The sequence below is a fragment of the Cyprinus carpio genome, chromosome B8 (assembly GCF_018340385.1).
Source record: "Cyprinus carpio isolate SPL01 chromosome B8, ASM1834038v1, whole genome shotgun sequence".
In the NCBI taxonomy this organism is placed as follows: Eukaryota; Metazoa; Chordata; class Actinopteri; order Cypriniformes; family Cyprinidae; genus Cyprinus; species Cyprinus carpio.
Genome location: NC_056604.1, coordinates 15330455 through 15344045, shown reverse-complemented (window position 1 = coordinate 15344045; position 13591 = coordinate 15330455). Strand labels below are relative to the sequence as shown.

General features: G+C 34.3%; 1 protein-coding gene across 1 annotated transcript; it reads left to right on the top strand.

The window, feature by feature from the left end:
* The first annotated feature begins 5709 nt into the window (after nt 1-5709).
* On the top strand, nt 5710-13248 carry LOC109084263 (sodium-dependent phosphate transporter 1-A-like). The gene is made up of 11 exons (XM_042729935.1): nt 5710-5943; nt 6968-7608; nt 7966-8106; nt 8455-8540; nt 8682-8778; nt 9864-9983; nt 10450-10665; nt 10781-11270; nt 12075-12260; nt 12616-12700; nt 12797-13248. The coding sequence occupies exons 2-11, from the start codon at nt 7260-7262 to the stop codon at nt 12959-12961; spliced, it is 1935 nt and encodes a 644-aa protein (XP_042585869.1). The 5' UTR covers nt 5710-5943; nt 6968-7259; the 3' UTR covers nt 12962-13248.
* Nucleotides 13249-13591: the final 343 nt, after the last annotated feature.

The window sequence follows — 13591 nt, the reverse complement described above, 5'->3', positions numbered from 1 at the left end:
TGCTTGAGAATTAGGCTATGGCACTATTTTGCTATAATTTGTAAAGAATAGGCATATTTTCATTTGAATAAGTGCTTATTATTTGAAGTAGATTACATGGATAAAGACATGGAATATAGTTCAGAGAGCATATAAAAGCCTGAAAGAGAAATCAGGATATAAACTTTGAACACAGATTAGCTATAGGTCTAATATTGTACCCTACGACTAAATTATTGCATTTATGCAAATATAAGTACAGGTAATTGGATAGGAATTATATAATTCATTAAGAAGGTGGAAAATAAAAGTAGAGGGAAAACTAAAGTCTTTCTTTTTTCTCCTTTGTTATCATTTATTAATTATGTAAGACTGAATATTAAAACGTCATATTATTAAAAAAGAATATTACAAATAATATATATATATATATATATATATATATATATATATATATATATATAATATTAAATGCACAATAAATTGTTTGATGATGAAAGAGTGCAATCTAAATCGAAAATAAAACATGAACAAACTGTTTTTTTTTTTATTCTATCATGTTGGGGACTTTCCACTGAAAATTGTTCCATTGTTTTTATACTGAACTACTGATATTTCTATACCTAACCTTCACAAACATTTGTTGAAGCATTTTCCTCATAGGGACTGCTGGTCCCCACAACGTGGGTGATTTCAGGTTTTACTGACCTTATGTTTGTTGGCCTTATTTTACTGTTTCACCTCTATTTTAAAAATAGCACAGGTAGTAGATTCAAAGAAGCAGAGGTAAAATAATTAGTAATGAATTTGTGTTTTACTGGCATCTAGTGGCAAGGTATTTGTAATGCACAGCTTTTCAGTGTAATCGCCTAAAGCTGAAATCCAAAGTGTCATACACTGGTAAACAGTTGGGAATTTTAGTGAGTGGCATTATGGTTAAATATTTGGTATGGTAACTGAAAGGTTAGAGGTTAAATAATCTATAGCCATCACCAAAGTAGCAATGCAAATGCTGCAAAAAAAGAAAGTCAGCTAAAACTGATAATTAGTCATTATAAGCAATGAGTAAATGTCTGTCATCAGTAAATTGATATAAGTCTATGATTTAGTTAATAAACTGTCACTTACTTTTTGCAGAACCAAGAGTAAAGCCATTCATTAAACAGCTATTGGTGGTCAATATCCAATAATCTGTTGCAAAAATGCTTTTGTGCATTGGTAACAAACTGAGCCTACTAGTATTTTAAGTCAATATTTTCATGTTTTTTATAATTCCAGTTATCCTGCTGTGAAAATATTACTGACAGAAATGGCTTGAATGCTTTCAGGGGTCATGTTTGAAAAGATTTCTGAATAGATTTGTTGATGGGAGATGTTGGCAGCAGAGACTCTAGGGAATGGGTTTGCTTTGCCTAAGGCAAGCACTAACATGTTCCTGGCTTATGATTGCAAACCAGTGTAAACTATTGTTAAAATAGACTTGTTTATGTGTGGGAAAGATTCTCCCCTACTGTTCTTTTCACTGTGATTCTCATGTCTTAATGAAATGAAGTTGAAGCAATACTGGCTGTTTCGGTCTTTCATAATTGAACGTCTGCAGATTCATGTTAACAAGATGTCTAGGTAAAAGAACATGAAAAACAACTAACACTATCTATTTAGTTGTCACTGTGAAATGAAAAAGCCTGAATGATTATACTGAACAGCACCAAGCACATAAATAAATGAAACCTCCCACTTAGGTAACCTGTCATTGTTCCCTATAATGCAAAGATTGATTTAGATAGACGCCAATGTGTTCTTGTCTTTGTGTTTACGATTCAGGCCTCCCACAGCTCTTCACATGTCATTATCTGTTATTTCATAAGTGATGTTTTCAGTAGAGGCGGAAAGTATTTCAAAATAATCTTTTATTTACCCTTTCACATAATATTTAACATTTCTCATTCGTTTTTAGCTACCTATTGTTCACTTTATTTGTATAATTACAGTAACGGGCTTTGTAAAATTGCATGTAATTGGTGGTTATTTTGGGTGTGGTGATTTGTTCAGTCAGTGTGTCAATGTCGTTTTGGGCAATTGCGTTGTGTCAATAATCAGGCTTTCTGAGTCACATTCAAACCTCCTGTACAACAGCCTTATCACTTTGCATCTGTATTTCCTTGACACACAATAAAAATATAAATGGGCATAATATTTTAAATGAAACAAGCAATTTATCTTAAGCAATTTTTTCCCCAGCAGGCAGAAAAGTGTTGTAATGATTATTGATGATTTTAAAAGATTGGTAAAGGCCACTGAAGAAATACTGTTGATTATGTTAGTATAATACTTATTTCTAAAATAAAAAAGAATATATTATGCTTCATGTTTTATTACATTAAATAAATACAACCATGTGTAAAAATGTTATATTTTAAATTAAGAAATACATGAGACCAGCATTTTACCAGACATATTTCGGTAAATGTTTGAACTTTCAGTCTGTGATTTGACACTGAAGTGCAAACATGTATCATTGTATTTACATAGAGGTTCTCTAAAACACCATCTTTAAAAATCGTAATCATTGTTTTAAAAAAAATGATTGTAAACAGTTTACAGTACATTATCATTAGTGCATTTATTTCTTTAGGACATCTGTTATTATGCTTGCATTATTATGCAACAATTTCTAAACAGGTTTTCTCTCAGATTCTCAAATTTTCGTCCTCCCATCATGCATTGCGTAGTGCCTCCCATTCAGTGTTTGTTTATGTTATGTATATGTATGTATGTATATATTATATTATATTTATATATTTCCTTTTACCTTTTACAAGCAATATTCTATCATGATTCACTGAGCTGCACATTTATTTCTAAAGCACAGCGGTTTACATATAGTGGCACATTCTTCTGCATTTTTATCCAGTGACCTATATATCTGAGGGAAAAAAAAAACTGTTTTGGGATTGGTGCAGAGCAGACTGGGCTTCAGAGATCTATGTCACCCAGTTCAGCAGCATTCAGCGGATCAGTAAGAAAACAGTTTATTTTAGCATCTTCCTGCTCTGCATCAGACTGCTAACCTATTAGTGGAGCAGCTGAGCAGCCTGCAGACACATGTGGGTGAGACGCGCGACAAAACCAAACTATTTAGTCTGAAGATTCCTTTCCTGTTTTCCTACGCTTCGAGTTTAAATACAGGTTTAAGCGTGCAGTTTGGGGAAAAACAGAGCTGCCACCGTGTGCCTGAGAGGATGAAAATCACTTTTCATTTTACTGTATGTTCCCAGAGAGAGTTAAAATGAGCAGGTTATCTGTTTTCTAAAACCAGAGGCAAATATTATGTTTGAAAACTGCTTAGTAGGAGTAAGTTCAAAATGTCAAGGCTGATTTCACAAGACTGACTGCCAGGTTAAATGTTAAGCAACATCAGCCATTCTCTGAATTAAAAAGAAGAGTGACAAACCTGCCATTTCAGACAAATACAACAACAGGCTCATTTCATTTTGGTCTGGCTATGATCCAGAACCTTCTGTATTTCACATCGAGCTGCCTGTGGTCTCGACTGAGGTCAGTGTGTGTGGAAACAAAAAAGTCCTGTAGAGAAAATTCCTCACTATCCTGTGATTGAACTAACATGAAATTGAAAGACAACATGGGGCTTATAGGTATATTTTTATAAAGTATTGTTCAAATGTTTGGGGTTTGTTACAAAAAAGAATAAATGTTTACAACAAATGCTGTTTTTTAACATTGTATTAATCAGTGAATACTGGAAAGAAATATTATGAATGTGAATATTTTGACATTGATAATAATAAGACATTTTTGTTTAGTAGCAAATTAACGTTCAACATTTTGAGCAGTAGTTTTGTCTTTATGGTAGACGGAACACTTATATTGCTAGAAAGATAACTTAAATTTAAACAAAATAAATAAAATAGCTTAAGTCATCTTAAACATTTTAGTAGCAGAAGTGATGTCCTCAGGGTCAGCATCATCATATATCTGCAGTCTATGACTGTAAGCCTTTAATAGGCAGTGATGGGTAGTAACTGATTACATGTCATCTGATTTATGTAATCAGATTACAAAAATTAAGTACTTGTAATAAGATTATATTACATTTTAGCATAACCCTAATCAGACTACATTTGCTTTTTTATTGATTCCATGATTAAATAATATTCTCATGGTCACATGACATGCAGGTAAACCAGGTATAGGTTTTGTTACATGTTACACGTTACATGTACTTGCTGTTAAAATAAAAATGAATTATGCATAATTGCGTGCAAGTAATCCTAACCCTAACCATATAGTAAGTACATGTAGTTAATTAATATTAAATGTATAATTGCACTGTAACAAGGACACCTTAATATGAAGTGTAACCCAGGTATAAAATAGTTTTTGTATTTTTTATATATATATTTTTTTTTTGCATTTAAATTTAGTCATTTTTTAATAATGATTGTTGTCATTTTAAAAAGATTTATCTTAATTTTACATTTTTATGATTTAATAAATTATTGGCTTTTGTTAAATACGTTTTTATTCAGTCATCGAATAACTTAATAATAATAAGTTCCAGGATTACTTATATGCACATAATAAACAAACTTAAATAAACAAAATAAATAGCTTTTCATTCAGCTCGAAAACCCGCTGCAGTTCCTTCACAAAGCCCAGTTTGGGAAACCTCAATTTAAATGATGTTTAATGCACTTCATGTTGTTACTAACAACAAATTGAATATATTTTCTTTCTTTTTGTATTTTTATTTAAATATGGTACAAGATTATGTAAATCAATGTGCTAAATGAGTTAGGTCACAAGTAATCTAAAAGTAATCAAAAATAGTCTGATTACATGAAATGTGTAATGTAATGGATTATATTACTAACTAAAATTTTTGTCATGCAATTTGGAATCAGTAATAGACTACAGTTTGTAAATAATCTACCCAGCACTATTAATAGCCATAATTTAATTAAGATGCTTCACCCTATTATATTTTCCCCTGGTTTGTCACATTTAAATTATGTTTCAAAAGAGACAATTTGATTAAGGTTTTTAAATCTATTATATTTTCCCCTGGTTTGTCACATTTAAATTATGTTTCAAAAGAGACACTATTATATTTTCCCCTGGTTTGTCACATTTAAATTATGTTTCAAAAGAGACAATAACCAGTTTTGTTAAAGTTGCTGATGGTAGATATGTGTCATGGAAAAAAATGGATGTTCATTAGTGACTGATAATGGAAACAGACATGTTCATAAGTGTTGAACTAATAACTGATTAGAGATTGGTAAATGTGTTATGAATATTTCTCATAAAGAATGAGGGCATGTTAATAAGAACAATTAGGTGATATATATACAGCAATGAGACTAATAGTACATAATTATTGTGCTCTTTTTTTAAAAGTACATTTATTCGCTTTTTACAGCCTTCTTAATGCTTTTAGAATTTTTTTTTTTTTAAACAATTTTTGTTTTCCAGACCTGCTATATTAAGAGGCGTCTGTGAATGAGCTCTTGTAAAACACAAAGTTATGTAATATTTATTTATTTTACAGCCCATTGCTATTGTATTATACATAGGTAAATGGTCATGTTTCATACAGAAAACTAACACAGAGGCACACATGTCTACATGAGGGCACACATGACGTAATATTAAGTACAACTATTTGGTGCAAACTTCTGGCTAACCATTAAAAGTCTTTGCCTTTCACAGAAGTCTCATGATCCTCTGGAGGTGTGGTTCTCTTCGCTCTCCCCTCCTTCTCTAGTAATTATATATAACAGACCAGACTGAGCTACAGTTAGTAGAGTTGTGGAGTTAAAGGCTAAGAAAGCTTTCAGGGTCATATTTACCTTGTGTGTTTTACACAGGAACTGAGCGTTCGGTTATCAGTCATTTTATTGATAACACAACCGATCAAGCAGAAGTCATTCAACGCATTTGGTGAGTACTCTTTTAAGTTTCTTTTAGGTTTTATCTGACAGTTTGTGTTGGGTTGCAATAGAGTCCAGCACTATTTATTCAGTGGTGTATTTTAACTTCAGGGCAAAGTTGATAGGATGTTTGTAGTTTTATAAATCATTCATTTTCATTCATGTCAGCTCACAAGAGCCTGATGAATTGTATAATGTGGGTCTTGAGACTTAAATGTAGGCCATCAACTGTCCATGCATAATATCACTCAGACCTGAAAATTAACAAATTCTAATTATAGTGTATTCTTGTGCATGTAAATGTGACAAGGGACCATCATAAAGCAGCAGGTCTTCTGTGCAAAGTCAAAACATACACCTGTTGTTATATAATAATAAGTAATTCAACAAGTCATTCATCTACTTCTCAAAGAAGCATTTGCTTAAGTGTTAATATGAAGCTGAAGTTTGTACGTCTCCCTTGATCCTCTGATGTCTGAAAGCACTTATGTAATACTCTGTGTTACAAAGTTGCCATCAAAGTATCAAAAGTATTTCCAGGCACATAATCAAATAGCATGCTTAATGAAGCATTATTAAGCCTCTTTATTCCTAATGAATATGGCACTTTGTTTTGGAAATTCCTTACTTGACTACTTACACTGGCACGCAGTAGAGCTTAATGTCTCTTCAAAAGTTTTTTTTAAAAAACCATGATTATTTTTATGGTAGATAAATAATATGCTGTGTTACCAGATTTTTAATTAAAATCATCAGAACTTTGTTTAGCACCACACTGTCTTTGTTGGTTAACCCCATTAGCCACATGATTGAGGCTGAACTACTACATAATAGTAAGATGTTGCTGCTAATGTAAATGTTATAATTATCATATATCTGTATCATAGATCTGTACCATCCCTCCCCCAACAAATATCTAAATCAAGGCATATAAAAGCAGTGTGGTTTACTTTAATTGTGTGTTTCTGTTTTGTGCTTTTTTATAGTCGGAACTTAAAGTCTCTAATTCATCCAAATGTCTCATTCTTTTCCAGAATGTACCGTCAATCACTACTAAGATCTAGTCCACAATGGATGTCTCCGTCTGTGTAGCCACCCAAAGCCAATGCAAAGACTTTACCCTTATTAGTATATGTAGCTAACAGTTGCTTTTTACTTTCTGCTACTGTCACTTTTGTTTGTAGAAATAGACAAGGTGTAGACTGTTCGATTCTTTACTTGTCTTCTAATTACTTTGGATATTTATATATTTATTAAGAAGAAATACCTCAATAATCCAACCCAGTTTGATTCACAATAGGCCAGGAGTGCAGTTACTCTCCAGCAATGGAATCCACTACACTAGCATCCCTAGCAACTGTTACAATGCTAACAGCTGCCTCACAGACAGACATGTCTGGTGTTCTCTGGCTGCTGGTGCTAGGCTTCGTCATCGCTTTTATCCTGGCGTTCTCTGTGGGCGCCAACGATGTAGCTAATTCCTTCGGTACAGCAGTGGGTTCTGGGGTAGTGACTCTGCGCCAGGCCTGCATCCTGGCCACCATCTTTGAGACAGTGGGTGCCATACTTTTGGGGGCCAAAGTCAGTGAGACTATCCGTTCGGGTATCATCGATGTTCACATGTACAACGGCTCAGAGGCTGTGCTGATGGCTGGCTCCGTTAGCGCCATGTTTGGTGAGTACATACTTGATTTAAAGTGATAGTTCACCCCCAAAATCATTTCCCTCTTGTTGTTCTAAACAAGTATGACTTTATTTCTTCTGTGGACCATAAAAGAAGATATTTTTGCACCCAATGGGTTGTTTTAAATCCCATTGGTTTCCATTGCTATCTTTCTCCTTCAAATCCTTCTTTCACTCAAAGCCAGTACATATTTGAACACATCCAAAATGTCCATCATAGTCACACAGGAGATTCAGCAGAATCCAGTAAATTGCGAGCATGTCACCTAAGTGGAAGTTTATCACATTATCGTGACTTGTGTTGGTCAAGTCGAAAGCTTACAGTATGTTTGTTTTTGTCCTTTTACAGGATCTGCTGTTTGGCAGCTTGTAGCTTCGTTCTTGAAACTCCCCATCTCTGGGACACACTGCATTGTGGGCGCCACAATTGGCTTTTCCATGGTTGCTAGGGGTCACCAGGGGGTCAAATGGCTGGAGTTGCTTCGCATTGGTATGTGAAACTGAGTATTTTTGAGATTTTGCATAAGTGTGCTTAGTCAGATTTTATTTTATTTTTTCCTGAAGAATGAAAAGAGAATATTTTCCCATGTGACCCCAGAAATAGTAAGCGGAAAGACCACCAGCATGATTTAATGCAGATTTCTTAGTTTTATTATTTTTTCACATGAGATCTATTTATAGTAGAGAACATTTTGGAATATACAGACAGGAAACATAGTCACATGCTTATCCCTGGTGACTTGTTGGATGTTTGTTGATTAAGAAAAGAGAGAAGAACATCACTGTTTAGATGTTACATTATTCTTATTTGTGTAACCTGTTGATATATGTGTTCCAGTTGCCTCTTGGTTTCTTTCACCTCTTCTCTCCGGCATCATGTCTGCTATTCTCTTCTACTTTGTCCGCAAGTTCATCTTGAATAAGGTAAAAGGCAAATCTGAGCTTACCTGTAACATAATATGCCATTGTCTGTTTTGGTACTTTTTAATCTCTTGTTGTTGTCAATAAAGAAAGAACATATGCTTTCTACCATGTGCTAAATGGCAATATTTCCATGTGCTCCAGGAGGATCCAGTGCCCAATGGTTTAAGAGCATTACCAGTTTTCTATGCTGTTACTATGGGAATCAATCTGTTCTCCATCATGTTTACTGGAGCACCAAGTAAGCATTTTTCTTCTCTAAGTAATTTATTTCATTTAATTTTTTTATACTGAATTAGAATTTTTAAAGAAATATATACTTTAAAATATTTAGATCAGTATTTTCTTTATATTTGAATATTTATGAACTGATTTTCCTGTCTCTAAATATAACTAAAAGGACATTATGTCAGATTTAGCCTTTTGAGGAACATTTTGTTCCAAAATTATGATCACACATCATGTCATGATCACATGTATGCATACAGGACCCGTCCCTTATTTATCATTAATTAACACACTGTTAATTTTCATTCATGTTCACAAACACATACACAGTCTGGTGGGTTAAACACAGCACTCAATATTGCTAATGATTATAGCTATTTGAAAATGTGTAACTGTCTGTACAGTTTGTTGTATATGAAATATAATTGTGGCCCAAGTCCAACAATCTGTACCCATAAGCAAACTTCAGTGGGATCATGATGTTCTGAAGATAAAAAAGCCACTGTGAACCAACAGTTGACCTAGAGTCTGTGTACTAATCAGCGCACCACAGGACCGCCCTCTTCCTGGTTATCTATTGAGCCATGCACATGACCATGTTCGATACCGTTAGGGGTTCTGTTCTTTCAAAGGAACTGAAAATTAACTTAGCCATAAGTTATAATGATAAAAAAGAAACTTCTACAGTATAACCTCCCATTTCACCCTAATTTTAAACAGAAATATTTTGTAACCGTTTGCTTATCTCACTGCAGTGTTTTGTCAACACATTACCTTACAACAGACTTAATTCTGGAGGGACACGCAACATGCTATCATTGTCATGCTCTCACACTCGTCCACAAGTTACTTTCTTTCATTAACAAATGTTTGATCCCCCTTTTTAAAAAGATTATTTGTATTTAGGATTGAGTATTCACACAGTTTTGCTTTTGATCCAAGTTTGAAGTTACGCTAATGCTAATTTGCTAATTAGAGAAACCCAGTATGTTTTCAGGAGGAATGTAGGACTTTTCAGTATGAGAATGTAGAATATGCAGCACTGTTTAGCACTATGACATGTAAAGTTTTCATCTCATTCTTCTCTGTGTTCTACAGTGTTGGGATTTGATAGGATACCATGGTGGGGTACTCTGCTGATCTCACTGGGCTTTGCCCTACTTACTGCTGCGGTGGTCTGGTTCATTGTCTGTCCACAGTTAAAGAAGAAGATTAAAAGTAAATATTTATTTATATACTCTTTTTACTTCAGTATTCATTTTAAAATGGCAAAGCATGGAATTCTGGGTAGCTCTTTGCAATGTAATTGAAACCATTCAAAAGTTTAATTCAGTAAAGATGCATTAAATAGATTGAAACCATTCAAAAGTTTAATTCAGTAAAGATGCATTAAATAGACCATATATATATATATTAAACAACATTGATAATAAGAATACTATATATATATATATATATATTATATATATATATATATATAGATATATAATATATAATATATATATATATATATATATATTTCTTAAACAACATTGATAAATAAGTAGAAGCCTTGGACAGCCCCCACAATGATGCAATAAAATATCTTTGTAAATGTCTCTAATAAACTACCAAATTGACTTTGCATGCATTTGGATCTGTCCTGTTAATATACTTATTTCTGTAATTATTTCCACTTTTTTAGGTCAGAATATTGGAGACACTAGTGGAACACAGCTGATTGAGAAGAAACCATGCTCAAACGGTCCCATGGCCCATCCGGCCCTACCTCGAAGTTACTCTCCTGTTCCACAGACACCCCCTGCTGACTGCAACAAGGTGGCCTTTGACATCGGAGGTTCAGCAGAAACCGACCTGGACAATAAAGATTTTGACACCAAAGATTTGGATTGCACTCACGGTCAGCCTCTTGAAATGATAAATACACTAAATGAACTGTATGTGTTTTAATGGACTGATTCTCTTTTGACTAAATTACTAATTCTTTAATCTACAATTTTGGTCATCCATTGTAGCTTTAAATGGCAGTGCTGGAATTGCTGTCCCAGATTTGAACGGAAGCCAGTTTCACACCGTACACAAAGATTCTGGAATCTACAAGGATCTACTTCACAAACTTCACCTGGCTAAGGTGGGCGAATGCATGGGAGAGACCGGAGACAAACCCATCCGCCGCAACAACAGTTATACTTCTTACACCATGGCCATCTACGGAATACACGGGTCGTTGAAGGAGGGTGAGGGAGGTGGACTGGATGGAGAGAAAAGGCGCTCGCGGTACGACAGCTATAACAGTTACTGCACTGCGGTGGCTGATGGAGAAGATGCTGCAGGAGACAGTGCGCTGGCAGTGGAGATGGGAGACGAGACCATCAGAGGAGACTCACTGGAAGAGGAAATAGATGAGCTTGAGATAGACAAGCCAGAGGTGTCCATGCTCTTCCAGTTCCTGCAGATTCTCACTGCCTGCTTTGGATCGTTTGCTCATGGGGGAAATGATGTTAGGTATGAGAGACATAATAAACCTTTTTTTCTTATTTTGTCCATAATAATTTAAATTAAAACTGAACTACAACTAAATTTAAATTGCACCGCATTATAATATAGAGTATGAAAAATGGATATTCATTTTGTGTCAACACATTTTTAGTGTAAAACTTCTCTAAATGTAAAAATACAGTAAATGAGCAGCACACCTAAATATTGAATGTCAGCCTATAACTGATATGGGACAGATACACTTTTTAAAGAATGTAATATTTTTAATCAGTAAGGATGCATTATATTAAGTCACTGTAAAGACATTTATAATGTTACAAAAGATTTCTATTTCAAATCTTTTCTGCTCTTTTAAACTTTCTTTTCATCTAAGAATTCCTATACAAATGTAAAACTGTTTCCACAAAAATATTAGGCAGTGGAACTGTTCTCAAAATTAACAATTAATTTTTTTTTTTTTTTTTTTTCTTGAGCACCAATTCAGCATTTACAGAATAATTTATGGCATTAAAGTCTGGAGTAATGGCTGCTAAAAAAAATTCCGATTTGCATCACAGAAATAAATTAAATTTCAAAATATATTAAGATAAGCACAAAATTACTGTTTTTACTGTTTATTTATCAAAAAAATGTAGCATTGGTGAGTATAAGTGACTTGTTTCAAAAACATAACAAAGGGTTTCTTACCAACGCTTAAAGTATACATGGTAGTGTATATCTTGCATTTCTAACCTTTTTTCCACATTGTTTTATAATGACGACAGTGCTAATCTATAACTGATAGCATTACCCATCATTCCTCTCTTACAGTAATGCGATTGGCCCTCTCGTTGCACTCTGGCTGATCTATGAAAGCGCTTCTGTAGCACCCACTGCTCCCACACCAATCTGGTTGCTCCTGTATGGAGGAGTGGGTATCTGTACAGGGCTCTGGATTTGGGGTCGGCGGGTCATACAAACAATGGGCAAAGATCTGACTCCCATCACTCCCTCCAGGTAACAAGCAGCTAAAACCCATGACATTTCGTACCTCCTCTAAGCAGAAACTGATAAGAGCGCTTATTTGTGGGATCAGGCTTTATAGTTCAGTTTTATCATCGTGGTTCTCATGAGGCTTAAGGGCCGGTTCCCACTTTCTTATCTCTGTTGACTGTGCAGTGTAAACAAACAGTTTAACAACACTCTGTCTCATAGAAATTCCCTCAAGCACCACAGCAGTAAAGAAGATTTGTCTCGTCTTTAGTATTATGACATTTTGACAATGCTGCAGTACTTTTTCCATTCAAACGGTCCTTTGCTGTGTTTAAAGATGCTTATAGAGCTTATTATAATCATCATGTCTGTCTCGCAGCGGATTTAGCATTGAGCTCGCCTCTGCTGTAACTGTGGTTGTCGCTTCCAACATCGGACTCCCAGTCAGCACCACTCATTGCAAGGTGGGTTACTTACTAGTTGATTAATCTATACAGTTATCATTTGTAATAACAAACATCCAGTTCTATTATCTTCTTTGTTTGTGTGTTTATGAACAGGTTGGATCAGTGGTGTCAGTTGGCTGGCTCCGCTCCAGGAAGGCCGTTGATTGGCATCTGTTCCGGAATATCTTTATCGCTTGGTTTGTGACCGTGCCAATTTCTGGTCTTATCAGTGCTGCTATAATGGCACTCTTCTATTATGTTATATTGCCTCTGACCTAATGTTTTATGTTAAACCATTTACCCCTTGTAAATACTTACACGTTTGGGCCTCAACTGTGGAATGCCCCTTCATCTTGTCCCATCATATGTACTGTACATAGCAAATCAAAGACTGTGCATGTTTGCACATCACACTCATACTCTGTGATTTTTGTACATGTTTAAGGTGCTTAATAGTGTTAGGAAATAATTTTGTTGCCATAAAATGTGTGAGATATGTAGTATAACAATGTTTATTTAGTTTTTGGGCCTCACATATATGTTTGTAAAGAAAAATATTGTTAGTTTGGTTTGTATTAATTTAATTTTTAATTTTGATGTGAATGTGTATTATGTGATGTGTGGGGGTATTTTATTAATAAAAAAATATGTGTACTTGCATGACATTTGAAATAAATCTGCTATTTCTGCTGACATTTGCATGTTTATTTCCACCTGTAAATAAACCACAGTTTTTACAAAACAGTCTAAATTATGCATTTTTATCTAAAACTGTGTGAGACCTGTTTTCAATACAGTATTAAATTCAAAGGGTAATCCATGTTTATTAAAGCAAGTGTTTTTAAGAAAAGTATACTGAGAAAAATAAAAGCATCCCATATAATGGAGATCTGTGATTGGTACATTTAT

Bases quoted from the DNA above. Each gene is read 5' to 3' on its own strand.
- LOC109084263 (XM_042729935.1), top strand. From the start codon at position 7,260: ATGGAATCCACTACACTAGCATCCCTAGCAACTGTTACAATGCTAACA. The intron at 8,107-8,454 runs GTATGTGAAACT...TATGTGTTCCAG, and splicing joins GCTGGAGTTGCTTCGCATTG to TTGCCTCTTGGTTTCTTTCA. The intron at 12,701-12,796 runs GTGGGTTACTTA...GTTTATGAACAG, and splicing joins TCAGCACCACTCATTGCAAG to GTTGGATCAGTGGTGTCAGT.